At 37.3% G+C, this 19351-nt stretch overlaps 1 protein-coding gene across 4 annotated transcripts in view; it reads right to left on the bottom strand.

Moving 5' to 3' along the window:
* Window positions 1-19351, bottom strand: part of SLC4A4 (solute carrier family 4 member 4) — a 434558-nt gene that overhangs the window by 141504 nt on the left and 273703 nt on the right. For all 4 annotated transcript variants that reach the window (XM_077137062.1, XM_077137060.1, XM_077137063.1 and 1 more), the window contains exons 8-9: window positions 9052-9209; window positions 78-165 (exon numbers count right to left, since the gene is read on the bottom strand). In XM_077137062.1, the coding sequence (XP_076993177.1) occupies window positions 78-165; window positions 9052-9209 (246 nt within the window). The remainder of the gene's footprint in view (window positions 1-77; window positions 166-9051; window positions 9210-19351) is intronic.

Here is a 19351-nt window from a genome sequence, read left to right as displayed (position 1 = left end):
CATACTCCCAAATGAATCAACTGTATAAAACAATACAAGCTGGACATTCACAGATCACCATGTTCCAGATTCCCTACCTCATCGGACATCAAGGTGGCAATGGCCCTGCCAATCTCATGGTAAGACTTGGCTTTCCCCTTAGGACCTAAGAGAATGAACAAGAACCTAAGGGAAAAGGAAAAAAGCAAAGGCTGTAACACATATTTCATTAGACTCAAAACACATAAAACTGAGAAATGTATATCTAGTTCATTAAATGGTTAGGCCTAGAATTTAACTTTAAAACAAAGCAATGTTCTTGGCAATATGAAAAATACTCTTGCACTACTATGAAATACAAATAGTTGTTCATTTTATTTGGAGGCAAAGGAGAATTTAGCACAAAAACCTGAGAAGCTTCTTCACTAAGTAGGAAATGTTCACCTTATGAGTCATTCAATTTTTCTTTTTCAAACTCTCTTCTCTTTCCATTTCTCCTGGCTCTCAGAATCTTTGGGGAACACTCATTAAACGCAACAACTAGGAAGATGCAGTACATCTTCAGATTTCTCTGAGTTTTCCTTATCCAATATGGGCAGTGACAAATGAACCTCTCCAAGCTTTTAGGAAATGTTTTTACTTGGAAATGACAGGAAGTCAGCAAAATTCAAGTCCTCTGCAAGTGAACCACAGGCTGACAGCCAAAGAAAAGAAAGAGAAATACGAAAGAAATTCAAAATGGAGCATCATTCATAGACAGTTAAACTTCTTTTGTGGGTGCCTCCATTTTCACCTCCAAACTTCTTTTCTTGAGAGTGCAAAAAGCATTGATCTGCAGCAAACAGGTCTGAAACATGCAATAGTGAGCTCATCTCCAGTGGCCATCTCTTACCCGGTTGGAGGGATTCCCTCACTAACTAAACACAAGAGCAAAGATGCATGTTTCAACCGGGGAGAAAGGAACATGAAAAATAAATGAATAAGAAAAAAATATCCAAAAGATGACATTGGATGAATCCCTATCTTGATTATGAGCATGTCTTATCTAACATGGAGATAATGAGGAAAATAAAAATGATAACATCATATATTTACACAACTTGTAAAGTGCTTCACATTCATCATCTTATTTAAACTTTCATACAATCCTATGTGATAAGGACAGATATTTAATTCCCATTTAATGGTGCGGAAACTGAGGATCAAGGAGGTTAATGGATTGGCCCAAGGACTGTGCCTAGCAAATGACAGGTAATAGACACTCAGGCCTTCTAATCTCCTGTTCTCGTCACCACAATTCTACCTAATATGATTTGCCCAAACTATATGCTGGTGTTGTGATTCCACAGAGAAAATCTATTGAACAGTTACTTCCATAGGTCACTCTGGGGACAGAACATTTAGGGACAGGACATTTAGCTGGGGACAAAATTTAGGGAAGATTTTATGGCACCAGGAATTGTTTCACACTTTGCTCAGCACAATTTAAGTATTTATATACTTCTTTTTAAACAAAAAAAGGATTAGCAGCAAGTGCTCTACAAATGTTTGGGTCCATTCCAAAATGCCCTCCACTGGATATTACTTTTTTTTTTTTTTTTGGCATCATAGAACTCAAGCCTGGGGGGGGGGGGGGAGAGAAAAAAGAAAAATTAAGAAAGTATCTAGACATTTGAATACTCAGATTTAATACCAGAATAACCATAAAATCATTTCAGTACTTATTTGTTTAGATGGAGTTTTTGATGGAGTGGTTTGCTCACTTTTAAGTATTATCATAGTAGATGAAATAGGAAAAGCAATTAGTAGTCATGAAAGTTCAGGTGTAAAGGAAGTCATTATTATAACTGGATTTCAGTTCTAACACTGAAACTGAATTAATAATAGAGCTTCTCTTCCTTTGAAGCTGGCCCGAATTATATACCACCACATACAGTGTAATAAAGTGTCTCCTTTTGATAGCAAAATGTATTTTTCTGAAGTGACGGATCACTACTTTGAGTGTAATACATGCCAGGTATAAGCACTAAAGCCAAATACAAGCCCTATTAAGAAACACCTACAATTCTGGTCATATTTCCCAATCCTATCTGCCTTTATACAAGGTTAGACAATAAAGGCATAATTTGCCCCAAAAGGGAAAGCTGCAGTGCAGCAAGAGAAAATAACACCTGTATCCTTTACTTAATACAGTGTCCCTTTTTTTTATTGTCATATAAAAAAAAGCAATAAATTTCAAAGCCCACTGCAATAATTAGTTGCAGAACAGATTTCAGAGTTTGGGATGGGTTACAATTTTAGGTTTTCACTTCTAGTTGTTCCAAGACACTACAGACTAAAAGAAATATCAATATAACGATTCAGCAGCCTCACTCATTTGTTAAGTTCTATCTTCTCTGTTATAACTCCACCTTCTCTTTTGATCTCTCTCCCAATCTTTATGGGAATTTGGGATATGCACGTTCTAACTTTTTCATGTTGGAAAGGGGACAGGGGGATGGAACTAGTTGATGTTCTGGAGAGGCTGGTCCCTCTAGGAACCCATAGAGAGCTTGTAAGTTTCTGGAAAGTAAATCATGGTAAATGGAACCTTTGTAGAATCTCAGATAAGACCCTAGGCATTCTTTAGGGTTGGCAGGAATGGTTTTGGTTGGGGTTTGGTAAACCATGATAAGCAGCAATGTCTAGCTGAAGCTTGTATAAGAGTAGCCTCCAAAGTGGCCTCTCTACTCTATTTGAACTCACTCAGTCACTGATACCTTATTTATTACAATTCTTTTCCTCTTTTTGGTCAGGAAGGCATTGTCGATTCCACAGTGCCAGGGAGACTTTCACCCCTTGATGTCACATCTCATGTAGTGGGGAGGGGAATGATTTTACTTGCAGAATTGGGTTTAGAGAGAGAGAGGCCACATCGAGCAACAAAAGAGGTTCTCAAGAAGTAACTCTTAGGTAAAACTATAGTTTAGGCTAAGCTTCTCTGCTACATTAATAAGCTTAACAAAAGCAAGCCTTAAGAGCAAGGGATTGACCTACTGACTTGCAGATCCCTTATTTTACTTAACACATTTTTAAATGACAGCTTTCCTTTGCCTTACATTTATTATTTCTTTGTATCTAGATTTTAACTTTCCAATAATTCATTATATCCCAAACTTCACCAGACACAATCTGTACCCCTTCTTACTTGTTATGCCCTTGTGTCTCCATCATGATTATAGCTTCCAAATACACATTATGGAAACATATCTATCATTGACATATCAGTTAATTATCAAGTTGACTCTCTGGCCACAAAGCCAAAATACTATCTTGTTAGGAAGAAAAACATTTCATCAATAGTTCTCAAATACAAACTTGAGCAGAAGATGGGTAACCATTCCAAGAGATGATAGTGCCTCCAAGTTAAATCCTATGAGGGCAATCGTTTTCTATAAAAATTTGCTTCTTGCTCTCTGCTAAATCATCCTACTCAAAGAATGAATGGAAGCAGAAGTCTAGTGGTACCTATAACATACCTCATAGCAATGGACCAGAATATGAAAATTGGATTGCTTCAGTGACCTAGATATACAGGTACAGATCCCCTTTACTGGGTAACATAACGTTTTTACTAAAAATAAAAAGACATCTTTCCTTAAATGGAATATTACCAGGTACTAATTGGAAACAGCATGGTTACATAGACAAAAGTTTCACATTATTCTAGTCAGGAACAAGGTAGTAATCCACCTCCTTAAAAATGACATAGAGAGGAGGGGGCTGCAAGGGTAGTTCAGTGGTAGAATTCTTGCCTGCCACATGGGAGACCAAGGTTCAATTCCCGGTCCAAGCACTCCCCTGCACCCCACTCCCAAAAAAATGATATAGAAAGGAAATCTGGCCATCCGTAAAGAAGCAGGAACATCACCTCAACTCAAGAATTTCATCTGTAGGAATGGAGACCCTTAAGAAGTCTTTAATTTGGATGGTATTATTTAAAAAGAGGGGTAAATTAACAGTACAGAACAACTCAGCAAGTTGTAGTTTCCTCAGCCTGAAACACGTTCTTTCCGCTTTAACCCCCAAAGAAGCAAAATCTATTACATTTACAAAGAGATGTACATCCTGCCAAACTCAGCTTTTATAATGTACTGAGAACTCCTTTCATGTGAAAGCTGGTTTTTGTCAATGGACAGATGTTATTTTTAACCAGAAGCTTTTTTTTTTTAATTAACAAATCAGAGTAAACATCACATTTGTATGGCTAGTAGTGCTCAGCCCATGTTGACAGCTTGGGAAAAAATTAATTTATATTACTGAGTTCTTTTTATTCACTCATAAGCATAAAAACATCATAGAAGTTTTTATAATTTTTAAATTATAAAGTTTTTATAATTTCTATAAAAATCATAGAAATTTTATAATGAGTTGTCTCAAGAATCTTTGTGAGGCCCTTCAATTTTTGTGAGTTTCATCATATAACTAATTATGCCTGGGGCTGATGCCTGTAGCATTCTCCCCAACAAAAAGAAGTACCAGATGATCTGTAGCCGGAACCAATGGACTATACTCACATTCACCTAATTATTATAGGCAAAAACAGAGCATAATATTAGAAAAGAAGCCAGGCTTCCTAATCCACTCAGTCTTTTCATAAAAGCTTGTATACCTACTTCCTTCCTGATATATCACAGCTATTTCTATAATAAACTCAGCATGTACCAACCCTTTACTCTCTTCTCTCAAGACAACAGTGAATCAAATAACCCACTATTCATATTTAGTGGCTTTGGAAAACGTGGCTAAACTGTAGCTTCCATGATATTTCAACCAGACCAAAAATCTACCATAATCAGCCACATTACATGGGGTAAATATCAGCTACCAAGGAGGACATGACAGAACTGAGCTACCAGGATCTCCATTCCCAAGCCCTTTATTTTATTTTTTATGTTTTTTACAATGACGCACAAACTACCTCTTTTAGGTAAATCATTGTTTATTACATAAAAATACATATTAACTTATAGTGATGCTAAAAGGGAAAGCATTCTAATTTTTCAGAGGACTAGAGCTCACTGAATAATTATTTGTCTATGTGCAAATCAAGATTAGAAAAGGACAAATTGATCTGGAGATTTTATTATTCTTCAAGGGAAAACTCTAAAATATTTTATTTCAGTCCATTTCAGATATCTCCTTAGGCTTTCTGTAAAAGTCTAACCTCGGAGTCAGAAATCTGCAGCTCTATTTCCAGCACTGATAGCAAATCTTGCCTTTGCTTCCATCTCTCAACTCCAAAATGGGAATAATAATATTTATCCCCTATGCAGCTCATAAACAGGAGTAAGTAGTAGTCTCAGCAGACACAAGATGACAGTAAGCAAAGTGTTTGCAAGATGCTAGGAAAATCATAAACCTATTCTGCCAAGTCACCAAAGATCAAAGAACAGAAAACTCATACAGGTTTACTTCCACACAGACAGCAAGAAGGGCCCCTAACAACTGATGCTTAAGGAATACAGAATGTTTAATAAGGTTGACTTTAAAGTTTCAGAAATAGACAGTACAATTCAGTGTGATGGTGGCACAATATTGTAAGTATAATGAACAAAGCTGAGTGTGAGGACACTTAAAAGAGAAAGGCTAGAGTCATGTGTATCACCAGAAGGAAAGCTAGAAGATAAAAACTGGAACTGTATAACTTGGCAAAACTTAAAGTGGATGATGACGGTGGCTGGTGGTGCAAATATAAGAACATTGTTACATTTACTAGAACAAATGTAGGCCACTATTACAAGGTGTTAAAAACGGGATGGTATATGGGAAAAATACAATTAATGCAAAGTAAGATCCATAGTTAACAGTAAAACTGTAATATTCTTTCATTAATTGTAACAAAGGGAATATACCAAAGCAAAATGTTAATAATAGGGGAATACACAGGAGACCTTTGGGATTTTTTTTCTTCTTTCTTTGCAGAAGAAATGGGGATATTCTCATATAGATTGTGGTGGTGAATGCATAACTATGTGATTATACGCAGGGCCACTGATTGAACACTTAGGATGGATTGTACGGTATGTGAATAAAAGTGTTTTTAAAAAAACAGAAAACTGTAAGTGCTGTGGAAGAAAAAAAAGAAAAAGAAGGGCCCATAAGTAAACAGACTTCCACCTAATTGGTGGCAGCCCAACTGCAAGAGGAAAGCCAAAACAGACCAACCAAATAAAGAATAAATAGTTGAAACTTGTGAATTCTACACAAGAAAGGACAGCTGCTAGAGCTACACTTGCTAAAAGGTACATGGTAGTAATAATGCTTATTATTAATAAAAATAATAACTTTCTTCCAACTTTAAAATGGAAAGCTCTTCTTTGATATGAACAAAAGCAGACTTTTCAGGTCTTCCTGTAGTACAAAAGAGTAGCATGCATGTTAAAGCCCGTCACTGAATGCAGAGGTAGTTCTTCAGTGACTACCACATTCCTTTTGGGATTTCCTTTATTGGATTTCACAGGATGCAGCCATTGTAAATGGCCCCACATTACTCACAAAATAAAACCTAATGAGACTCCCTACTCAGCGATTACAGTTTGCACTGGCTCAAAGGACAGCAAACGGATAAAACTATTTCCTGGGGAAAATGTTAACATGCAAAGATATATTGTTCAGATTATTGCCCGGAAATAGTTTTATGATATTATTGAATTACATGCCCTTGCATTGCATGGCTCCCTCTGTTAATTCATATGATGCTGTATTTCACCCTCAGATTAGGACCCTCAAATAATGAAGAAAAATGAGAAAGAGCCAGACAGGAGCAATTGATCAAACTAGAATTAAAAGGAACATAAAAACCTTCATGAATTGCTACTCAAAGAACTTGTATTATTGTTCAATTAAAAGCCTTAATTTTTTAATTTGTAGCTTCTCAAGAAAAATAATAACAAAAATGAAAAAACACAAGAACAATTTCTTTAACACATCACATATTTGTTTTTTGGTTTTTTTTACTTTCAAGCTCCAGTAAAGTTAGTCCAGAGAGACATAAATAAAACCATAGGGCCATATGAACTGGACTTCACCCATTATCTGAGTCAGCTGTTCACCAGGTGATTGCTCAGATAGGAACTGCAAAGCTTTGCTGGAATGCTTTCAAGTAAAAGGCTAAGTTACAGATAACACAAATCATAATATTCCCATTAAATGAAAAAGCTATGATTATCTCCTTCCCATTGCTATTTGTCCAATGACTTCCCCGTGTATTATTCCTGCTTTAAGTACTTAAGAAATATAAAAATGAAGGAAGAAAATACTTGTATGACCAGGAGGAATAAGGCAAATGAATTAGGAGAACCTAAGGAAAATTTCTTCTAATTTTCCTTCTAATATGGCTCAAAGCATACCTTGAGCCTTTTCTCACTGTCAGTTTTGCATGCTCAGTCCACACAGACTGCTGAGAAGGATTCATAGCCCTTTCTACTGACATGGGGAAGTCAAAAGAAGAGATAAATTATCTGTCCTTACCCTGGGACCCATAGAAAGCACACCACAATTTTTTTAAATTTTGGAGTTCTTATTCATATGATAATCATCAATGTCATCCTAAAAAATATAAGCCTCCCTTTAAACTCCTCTTCAGCACAAGTTTAAATGAAGGCTTAACTTCTATTCAACTAACTGGATACCCTATGGCAAGCCTGCTGACTGTACTGAGCTCAGTGTTCAGAGAGAGGTGGACAGGATGACTCCTAGGGTCCTCCACAGTGTAAAGAGTACACGGATGTAACATAATAGTAATACACTTCTGCCAGTTTGTAAATGTCATGTACCACAGAAAAGCCATGTTTTAATACTGATCTGATCTTGTGAAGGCAGCCATTTCCTTTAATTCTGATTCATTGGTATAGGGTGGAAGCTTTCAATTAATTTATCTCCACAGAGATGTGGCACGTCCAACTGTGGGTATGGCTTTTTGTTAGATGGAGATGTGACTCCACTCATTCAGACTGGGTCTTGATTAATTTACTGGACTCCTTTAAAAGGGGAACCATTGTGGAGAGAGTTGACACAGATGCACTTGCTTAGGGAACAGTTGCTTCGGAGCTGACAGAGACATGGGCAGAGCCCAGGAGAAGTCGTCATGTGCCTTTCCATGAGATGCTAAGCAAGCCAGAACCCAGAGCTGTGTCCCGGAGGAGCTAAGTGAAGGCCTAAAGATACTTAGAGAGGAAACCGATGGCATGAGAAGCTGGAAGCAACAGAACCAGGAACAAGGACCATCAGATGCCTGCTATGTGTCTTTCCAGCTGACAGTGGTGTTCTGAAAGGCACCAGCCTTTCTTGAGTGAAGGCAACCTCTTTTTGGTGCCTTAATTTGGACACTTTCATAGCCTTAGAATTGTAAACTTGTAGCTTATTAAATCCCCTTTTGAAAAGCCATTCCAGGGTGGGCAACGGTGGCTCAGTGGCAGAGATCTCACCAGCTATGCCGGAGACCCGGGTTCGACTCCCGGTGCCTGCCCATGTGGAAAAAAAAATACAACTTTCTTCGAAAAAATAAAAATTTACTGTGATATAACACATAAGAGTAAAGGATGTGAACTGAAGTGTATAGCTTAAGGAATTTTTATATAGACATATATATGCATATGCTACTACCAATTTTCAGATAAAACATGGAGCAAATGAGAGCAACCATGAACTTTTGAACCATTTAGCATCTGCATGACCCTGGATAAGTTACTTAAACTCTCACACTCAAATTTTTCTTCTGTAAAATTCAGATGCCTATAGTTTGTACTTGAAAATGGTATCGTGAGGATTAAATAGAATAATCTATAAGAAGAAACTGTACGGTGCCCAACAAATTATTGTAATTACTACTACACTACTATTACTACTATGACTACTTTACAAGTACCAAGAAATCTGATAGCAAAGCCAGACTGGGCCATTGTTTCAGATTATACCTCCCTTACCTGACTGCACTGGTTGTATCCTCCTAACATTGACTCTCTAGTCTGAGACACAGGATATTTCCCTACAGCCAAAGTGTAGAGCCCAGCAGATGTGGAAGCAGCTTACCTCGTGGGCACAGGGACCTCAGTCAGGGCCCCCAGCATGACAGCCTGCTGCAGCCGAACAAAGGCAATGAATGGAGCATCCAAGAAGTCAACCTCCCCAACAAGCACATTGGAAGCTTCTGCATCACGTGGCAGTTTTTTCATGAACTTATTCTTCAACTGCATGGGAAGAAGCAAGAAAACATAACTTATTTCCCAAGAGGGGAACAGAAGAGACACCTGATGTATCGCTCATGGGTAAATATAAGTCTACACACAACAGGCCCTAGCCAGTCATTTTTTTATTATATTTAACCATGCTATATAATAAACTTTTCTCCATACCTTGGATTCAGGAATACTGAGAGTATAAGCACAAGGTTTATATACGAAACAATGTATCACACACCTCCCTTCATTCATTATCTATTTTCTTACACAAGAAAAACTTATTAAGAGTTTGCTATGAACTGGGCACGATTAAAGGCCTAGGGATGCAGGGATATGAATTTCATGTCCTCTTTTAGCTTATATCCCAGCATGAGAAAGAGAAATGTGATTTAAAGCAGCGATGAGTGCTAAAAATTTTGACAAAACAAGTAAGAAGGTACTGCTTTAGATAGTGGACTCAGGGAAGTGCTTTGAAATAAATATATTTGACTATGGAGAACAAACCACTCCAAATCATGCAGAGATCTGGGCAAAAAATATTCTAGGCAAGGAGAATGGCAAATGTACAGCCTCTAAGACAGGAAGGAGCTTGGCAGTTAGAGGAAAATAAGAAGGCAAGTATGGTAGGAGCTGAAGGAGCAAAGGACAGAAGACAGAAGCAAATGAAGATGCAGGGGTAAGAAAGAACTAGATCGCAAGGGCCTTGTGGGTCACCGGGAAGGGATCTGGATGTTTAGATGGGAGTGCCTCCCAGAAGTCCACGTGGAAAGCCAGAGTAAGCAGAGATAAATTTGGGAGACATCACCACGTAAAAAGCATTTAAGGCCATGGGATGGGATGACACAATACTGAGCATGAGTAAACACAGAGAAGAGGGGGTAAATGAAAACCATGAACCACTCTAACTTTCATAGGAACAAGAGCAAATATTAGCAGAGGACAACTAGACAAAGCAGCCAGTAAGGTAAGAGGAAAACCAGGATTTCACCAAAAACCATGAAAACATAATGTTCATTAGAAAGGTATAATGAACTGAGTCAAAGACTGCTAAAAGTTCAAATAAGATTAGCGCTAAGAATGGACCATTAATATGGAAAGATGGAGATGCTGGGTGATCTTGACAAGAGCTGCGCAGTGGACACTAGTGTCCTGAATTAAGAATCAGATGTGCTAAAGCGTAGACAGGGAGTGCAATGATAATTCCTTTGAAAAATACTGCTTCAAAGAGAAGTAGAGAAATGGGGAGGTAGCTGGAGGACAGCATAAAATAGGGGATTTTTTTAATAGGAGATATAACAGCACTTTGGAATGCTGATGAGAATCATCCAGTAGAGAAACATTGTTGGTGCAGAAAAGACAGAGGATAACTGCAGAACTACTGAGAACGGATGGCATCCGCTGAGAGTCTACTGATCCTAACAAGGGAAAGAAGACTATATGGGTACAGATGCAGGTGGTTTGAGAAATTTGGTGGGGTGAAGATGAGGCCTTCAGGTGACTTATATTTCTGCTGTGAAATATGAAATGAGGTTATCAGCTGATAGTAAGGAGGAGGCAGAAGGAGGTTTGAGGAAAGAAGAGGTATAAAGCAGTTGTCTTGAAGAGTGGGGGTTGCCTAACACAATCACTATGAAAGCTTATATTGTAGGTGTTATTCTTTCCTTTACCCTTCCTATCCAACTCCCACATAGAATAGGACTGTTCAAGTATCACCTTCAGTGAGTGGGAAACGCCTTCCTCAGCTCAAGGAAAAAAATTTCAGCAGTCATGGAGGGATCCAGATAAGAATTTTCCAGGACAATGCAAAAGGCACAGACTTTTGAGACATCTATATTATCTAATATAAATGCCCTTCCCTTCAAGTTAAAAATATTAGTAAACATAGTATTTCCTGCCATGAATGACTGCTGAAATGGGAACTGATAAGAAAAACCCAATTTTCCCCACTAGAAAAAGGTTATGGAAACATTTTATTTCCAGCCTCCATTTTAAGATTCTTAATTAGGGAAAATAAGCAACATGAGAACTGATCCCTAAAGTTCCATCACCCTCCACAGCATTATTTAGAAGGTTTTAATTTGCTGCTTCATATGAGAAAAAATCTGTGGGGCAGAAAGCAAGGAACTTAGAGCTAAGAATTCAGTGGGAGTCAAAAAACAAAGGGAAGATATATATTCTTAGATGCTAAGAACATGACCTTTTTCTAAGTAGTAAGAGAATTTTTCAAACTTTAAACCATTCATCCTCTAAGAAATGGTAATATTTTTTAAAAAATTCTTTTTCCATTTTTACAGATATTAAAAGAGAAATTAATGGGAAGGGTCTAAAAACATCAAGTTGTTAAGCTGTTATTATTGTCTGAGGAAGTTGCAATAATGACTTGTTCTCTATAAGACAGAGGAGAGCGTGGGGTATGCCCAAGTGGCTAAACAGTATCATCAGCGATTTCTGATTTTTTTAACAAAGTATTCTGGCTAGAATAATCTTCCTAAAACACTATCCAGCAAGTTTCCAACACCAAACCCAAAGCTCTATAATAACCTGATTTTACTTTCCTTCTCTCCAGCACACTCTGCTCTAATTAGGCAGGGGCTCTGACCACATTCCATTCTGTCTCATGCATTTAGACCACTCCCCACCCCCACACACATACTCATTATCAAAAATTATCCTTTCCTCATTTCTACCTTTTCTAAACATCTTCAGAGTTCAGCACAAACCTTTCTAACATCTCAGTTCACTCCCTTGGGAATTCTAGACGTGCTCGTTTCTGAATCACACTTTTGTCAAATTTAAGTCTTTTACACCAGAATCCTAGGATTTTCTTAAAGGTAAGAGCAGCTTATTCCCAATTGTATCAAATATCTATTTTGCACATAATTGAGTTTGTAATAAATGTTTGGAATGGAAGGAAAGGACTCTGCAGCATTAAAAATCATATTAAAAAACATCAAATCTCAAAAGAGTTAGGAAGGTTTTAAAGGTTCAATCTAAAACCTTCTGTGTCTGGTTCTGTCACTAAGCAATACCTGATACACAACACATGCAGAATACAGCACACTCCAATTGTATAGTTCCACAAAAATGTTTTACTAGTGGTATGATACTTATTTATTGAGATTACTGTACCCATATGGGAAAATTAGAAGCATATTTTTAAGGCCAAAGAAAATAAACTGTATTCCATATGCTCTGAAGAGAGGTACTTGGAAAGACATGTTATTGCTCTTTTTCTTAAGAACTTACATTTGTTACCATTTCTAAACACTGTTCCTTTAAATCAGCATTTTTTAAACTGTATGAAACACTGAGGTCTAAGATAAACTAATCACTTTCTAAAATAAAAATGTGTGGTGCGTTTGGTTCCCAAGGACTCAGGCCTTGGACTGCTCTTTACCTATATATTCTCTGGGTGATCTCATCAAGTCATATACCCTAAAACCATCTTTATGTTGATGACTTACAAATTTATATCTCCAGTTAGAGCCTCTCCCTGAAATCCAGACCTATAATAATATCTCTACTTGATTGTCTAATAATTATATTAAACTTCACATGCCCAAAATTGATAATCCCCCCAAACCAGCTCTTCTTACAATCTTTTCCATCTGGTTAAAGGCAACTGCCTTCTTCCATTGCTCAGGCAGAAAAACTTGCTGTCATCTTCAACTGCTCTCTTTCTCTCCTATCTCATGTCTATTCTATCAGTAAATCCTGTCAGATATACAGTCAAAATATATCTAGAATCTGACCATTTCTTACCACCTTCAGCACCATTACCCCAGTCAAAAATATTCTCATTTCTGTATGGCTACAGTACTGGCTTCCTGGCTGGTTTCCCTACTTACACTTTGTTCACAATCTATTCAGAAGGCCAGAGAGAGCATTCAAATCAGGAGTCAGATCATGTCACTCTTCTGCTCAAAACCCTCTAATGGTCCCATTTCACTAAGAGTGAAGCTAATGTCTTTCAGACAACTTCAAGTCCCAGCACTGGCATGAAAAAATTCCTACTACTCTCTTCTGGCACTCTCCAGGCCACCCTTCCAGCCTCCATGCCCTCCCTCAAACACATCAACTACACTCTTACCTCAAGGTCTTCACACATACCCTTTCCTCTGAATGGAATGGCTGCACAGCTCCCTCCCTCACTTCCTTCTGATATTTATTTAAAGTTACCATTTCTCATCTGTGAAGTTTTCCCTAGCCACCTGTGCCAGTTTGAATCTATTGTGTACCCCAGAAAAGCCATGTCCTTTAATCCACATTCAATATTGCTAGATGGGATCTTTTGTACTGTTTCCATAAAGATGTGACCCACCCAATTGTGGGTGATAACTTTTGATGAGTCAGTATCAATGGAGATGTGTCTCCATCCACTCAAGGTGGGGTTGCTTACTGGAGGGAACCATTTTGGAAAAGGCTTTAGAACCACGAGAACCAACAGAGCCAACAGAACAGACGAAGCCACTGAAGATTTCTGGAGAGAAAGCTAGCAGACATCACCATGTGCCTTTCCGGCAGAGAGAAAAACAATGAACATCACTGGCCTTCTTGAACCAAGGTATATTGCACTCCGGCTGCTTACTGACTAAAACACCACTCAAGCTAAAGTTTCAACCTCCTATTCTCCCCACAGAGACCTCTTACTCCTTTTTTTGTGCTTTACTTTCTTATTCATGCTTATCAAAGTCAAGCAAGCCATATATTTTATTTATCCTCTTTATTATTTGCCTCCCACAAAAATGTAAGCTCCACGAAGGTAGAAATATCCATCAGTTTTGTTCAGTGCTGTATCCCTAATGCCTGGAAGAGTGACTGGCATATAGAGATTTAATAAATATTTGTTGAATGAATGAATGGTGGTTACTATTTCTGTTCATCCCAACAAGCTTTCTTATCTCTCTTATTATCCAGACCATGATCATTTCTGGGTGGGTTCTCCAAATCCTACCACCACCCAGGTCACGGAAGCGAACAAAAGGCCCTGATATGGTCTATCTTAGTAAACCCCCACCCTCAACAGTGGCTGATCCAAAGGACGAGTGCATGACTGAAACAGGACAAAATCCTTTAAGAACTGATATTTAGATGTGTAAAAATCAGCATTCTCCCTTTCATCTGAAGTTGTTTCCCACCACGTTGAAGAGGCCCATCACAGAACTGTCCACAGTAGGAAAGAATGAGAGCAGCACTCAAAATGAAAGAGAAAAAGCATGAAGAAAAAAAGTGGATGAAAAAAGAAATTGCTGAGTCTCCAGAGGTAGTCCCTGAAGTCTTGCAGCTTCAACACTCTGTGAACTCACCAAGAATTCTTCCCAATTACATAAGTCACTAAATTGCCTTTTGGGTTTAAACTAGTTTGAGGAGTATTTTGTCTAATGCACAGCCCGATACTTAAGTGTACGTGTCAAATAAATTGGGAAAATAGCAGGTTACATAAAATGAAATAAATTTCTATACTACAGACTTCCTCAGAGCTTTCAATATGCTTATACGCCTAGTAGGCTGGTTTGTTTTATACCCTAGAAAAGCCTTGTTCTTCTAATCCTCATTCACTATTATAGGGTGGGACCTTTTGATTAGATTGTTTTCATGGAGCTATAATCCTCTCTTAATTGTGGGTGTGACCGTTTTATTAGATGGAGCTGTGATTCCACCCAGTTAAGGTGTGTAGTGATTAGTTTGCTGAAGTCTTTTAAAAGGGGAAACATTTTGGAGAGAATTCAGAGCTGAGAGAGATTTAGACCCAGATGTAAGTGCCTCCAGGGAAGCTGTTTAAAACCAGAAGACAAAGACCACAACACACACCAGCCACTTGCCTTCCCAGCTGAGAGAGGTGTTCTGGACCCATCAGCCTTTCCTGAGTCAAGGTATCTTTCTCTGAATGCCTTAAGTTTGGACATTTTTACAGCCTTAGAACTGTAAACTTGCAACTTAATAAAATCCCTTTATACAAACCAACCCAGTTCTGGTTCGTTGCAATCTGGCAACATTAACAAATCAAAACACTTAAGTATGTTTTATCTCCTTCTAGGAGATAAATAAGACATATAATGTCATGAAAAAGAATAGAAACTGCTGCTTTGGGCAGAAATTTCCTCAGTCTTTCCAACTAATCCTGCTCTCAACTGCATTTAATGCTCTTCAAACTTCACAGGTACCTACAGCGTTCAAGGCCTTGGAGTAGGCACTGCGGAGAACAGAAAGCTGCTACTCTCCTGAAGTTTAAAGTCCAATAGAGAAGAAGGAATAAAAACATAATATAATGAAAGAAGAAGCAAATAGCACATGAAAGGTATATTGCACAATGGGAAAATCACAAAAAGGGATCACACCTGGCAGCAGAGTTCAAGGAAGCCTTCAAGCTCTTCTCAGAGTCAAAGTTTAAAGATCCCTCAGATAAAGGTGGGCTCATCAAACACTGATTCACGTTATCTTTTTTCAAGTACCTCATTAACACCTGACAAAGGAAAAAGTAATGACTGAAGTATGAAAACCAATTTTGTACTTTATGTAAAACTGTGACAAATAATACTAAGAAAATCATGTGACAATTAAACAAGAAGAGCAAATAATGGCCCAAGAATTGCAAAGAGCAATAAAAGATAATGAAAACAAGAAGAGATCCCAGAGCTTTCAAATCAGTTGAAAATCACCCAATAAACTCATCTGGATTGAATTCTAAAGATAAAGTTTGGCAATCCTTTCTTATAGATCATTAGTTGTTTCTCCAAGGGATACCCAGCCTAGACTTTATGCAGGGTCAACTACAAGAACACAAACAGTGAAAAAAATGCCTTTAACCAATCTTGATTTCAGATAAATGGATTGCTATGGTTGCTTTTGGAGCTACGATTATCAAAAGGTATTTTGACGAGCTCAGCAATTTTGTGATGCTTTATAGACTTTATCAGATTACAACACTAACTCTGTGAATTCAGACATGTACATTTCAGGATTCTTTCAATCAGAGTAAATTCTTACTCTGTATAATTATTTAGAAGTACACAGCTTGCGCCTTGTTGTGAAAGTTTTCTCTTATACTTTCTTAACCTTGGTTTTCTAGTAACCCAGTGATCACAGTATTAGCATACAATGAAACTAGAAATTATGAATGGATTAAGCTGAACAAAGTGGACTGATTGTAAAAGAGGTAGCTTACTTGAGATATTAGCTCTTTGTGAGGATTAGAATAGCTGTTCATACTCGAGTGATGTACATCATATATAGCAAATTGAAAAAGCTCAATCTTTCACACTCCACTCAGGTCTTAGATTCTTCCTCCCTCTTACATGAAAGCAGTTTGCACACTTTAAACTTTCTGTACTGGAGTCATCACAATGAACTGCTAATCATTGTTAAATGGCTGGCATAACCCTATGTCCTCCTATCCTCCTTACCATTATCCTAAAGCCTAGAGTATCACTTGACAAGCAGTTCCAGATTAACTCATTATTCTGTGGTCACCAGGTAGGTATTTAAATCCCACTTCCTTTTCTGTGCTATTATTATTACATGCTCTGTAATAGTGTCATTTATATTCTGGAGTTCTCCTGTTTTGGCATTTGAATCAGATCTACCAGAATGTGATCCTATAGTAAATTCAATGTCCTTACTATAACTAATGTTTTAAAAATCAACTAAACTTGAGTGTACTTTTTCTCATTACTTTTATACAGCTTTCACCTACTGCTACTCCATTCCATACATTCTCTTTTCCTCTCCATGAACATGATTTTAAGCTCCCAATCTGTACTTAGTCTCAATTCACCATCCAAGTGCCTCAGACCCATATAGAAACATTCACTTGTTTTCCTGGACAGAGATCACATTCCTGACTTTCTTAATAATTTTCTTGCTTCTCTTTTTCCTCTCGTCTTCTTAGCTTATTTTCTCTTCTTCCTGCTGATTCCCTCTTCCATTCTTTTTGAGAATTGCCATATCTCACTTTTTCCCAAACTGGTCTGGTATACTCAAAATCATTCTAAGTCACCCTAATACCATTTCTTTCAACTGAAGAAAATATATGTATCATGTCACATAAAAATAGGTTCACCATATGACCAAGTTAGCACATGACAATCCCAGTTTGCCTCCTTGTCTTGGCATAAATATTAAGAAATCCTCCTTTAATTCTGAGAAGTATCACATTCTCAGAGAAAAAATTATATGGTCACCCTACATCTAAATTCACTGAGGTTGACTCTTGAACAGTGCCTTTGATAGAGCAAAGGAAAATATTTACATGCTGTTGTATCTTAAGAATCAAGGAAGTCAGATCCTATCTCAAACAGGATCTTAATAAAGTATTTATGTTCTCTGACTATAAATTTATCCACCTACTATATGCAAATAATTATATTAACTGTAAAAGTAGGAAATAATGTTTTCTCCCCTTATCATATTTATCCATCTGCCTACTTTCTATCTCTACATCTTGAGAAAAGTGACCAATTTGATTGCTTAGAGTTTGACAAATTCAGTGTAACTTTTTCCCTAATTGAGAGGGTTACAGTGCCTTGTCGATAAGAAACAAGGTGACTATTTTCTCTTCCAGCAAGATAACTGAATGAATAAAAGAGATTTGATAACTTCGCCCATGTGGCTGTTAGAGGTATAGACTTAGATCCTGTTTCATGGGCTCAATTATATTTCTCTATCATAGTAGGTATCTTTAAGTCAAGAAACTACAGGATTTATATTTTATATGTGTAGATGAATGCCTGAAGCTTTATAGTTGACTGACTAGAAATTTACAAACTGCAAAATGTGGCTAGGAGACGTTCCTATCCAGCTACAGTGTAACAGCTTGCATCATACCGACTCCCCTAGCAAGAAAATTTGGAACAGTGTATAATTTTTTAAAATCTGTTTAGAGCCATCGGAAAATTACTAAGGCATCAAAAACTTGAGGGGCTAATATCCTTGAAAACAAAAGAACAGAGAGGATGAGGCTAAATTCTGCTGTGATTTTTTTTCTCTCCAAAAGGCATTTGATAATTCATAAGTACCTATAAAAGAGTCAGAGGATGAGAGAACTTTCAGCAGTCTCAAAAAGATAGATAAAGATGCCAGGCATTCATCTGTAACTTAGGTTACACCTTAAGCAAAAGAGTGTAATAGGCCAACTTCATAAAGACTGAAAACCAGCCTCTGATCAGCTCAATTATAGACTGGATTTTAAAGTGATAGACCCCAGCCTAAATGCATTTATTATCTCTACTATGTACATATTATATCTGCATTCAGTCAGAAACCACCAGGCATACTAAGAGACAAGATCAAATGAATGGAACCCGCCTCCCCTCCAAAAAAAGGAGAGCTATGAATTGTAGTTATCAGAGAATCTGAAATAACTGATTAATATTTTAAGAAAATTGATTATAAGATGAGGACTTTCAACAGAATCTATTTTAAAATAAAAATACTCAAAAATACAATAAATGATGTTACAGACTGAAATATGGAATAAACTGGAGAGTAGAAACAGTAAAAGAGGATTAGTGAAGCAAGAAGTAAGTAGAGGGCGGGCCACAGTGGCTCAGCAGGTAAGAATGCTTGCCTGCCATGCCCAAGGACCCAGGTTCGATTCCCGGTGCCTGCCCATGTAAAAAAAAAAAAAAGAAGTAAGTAGAAAACATCCATACTGACACATGGAGAAGAAAAAATATGGAAAGTAAAGAAAAGACTATAAACAGATAAGGCAAAAAAAGATTTAATATTCATGTAATTTTAATTGCAGAAAACAAGAAGACAGAGAGATCTTGGCCAAGAATGTTGCCAAAATGATAAAAAGGGACAAATTCAAGAAACTCTATAAAGAACACAACATTTAGATGTCATAAAACTTCTGAAAATAAACATCCAAAGGAAAAAAAAAAGAAAAAAACATGTTAACAGAAGAATGATCAAACTTACAGCTTAATTCTCAACAGAACAGAAAAGCTAGAAGACAATGGAATGGACTCTTCAAACTACTGAAAGAAAAAACTGTCAAGAATTCTATAGCTAGTGAAACTATTATAAAATTTACTAGATAAATAAAAACAGAGTGAAACCATTTTAACAGACCTACTAAGAAATGTTAAAAGAACTCCTTCAGCCTGAAAGAAAATTAAACTTAAAGAGTAACTCAGATTTATAGAAGG

The sequence above is a fragment of the Tamandua tetradactyla genome, chromosome 19 (assembly GCF_023851605.1).
Source record: "Tamandua tetradactyla isolate mTamTet1 chromosome 19, mTamTet1.pri, whole genome shotgun sequence".
Lineage (NCBI taxonomy): Eukaryota > Metazoa > Chordata > Mammalia > Pilosa > Myrmecophagidae > Tamandua > Tamandua tetradactyla.
The sequence above is the reverse complement of the archived record's forward strand: the minus strand, read 5'-3'. Positions and strand labels throughout refer to the sequence as shown.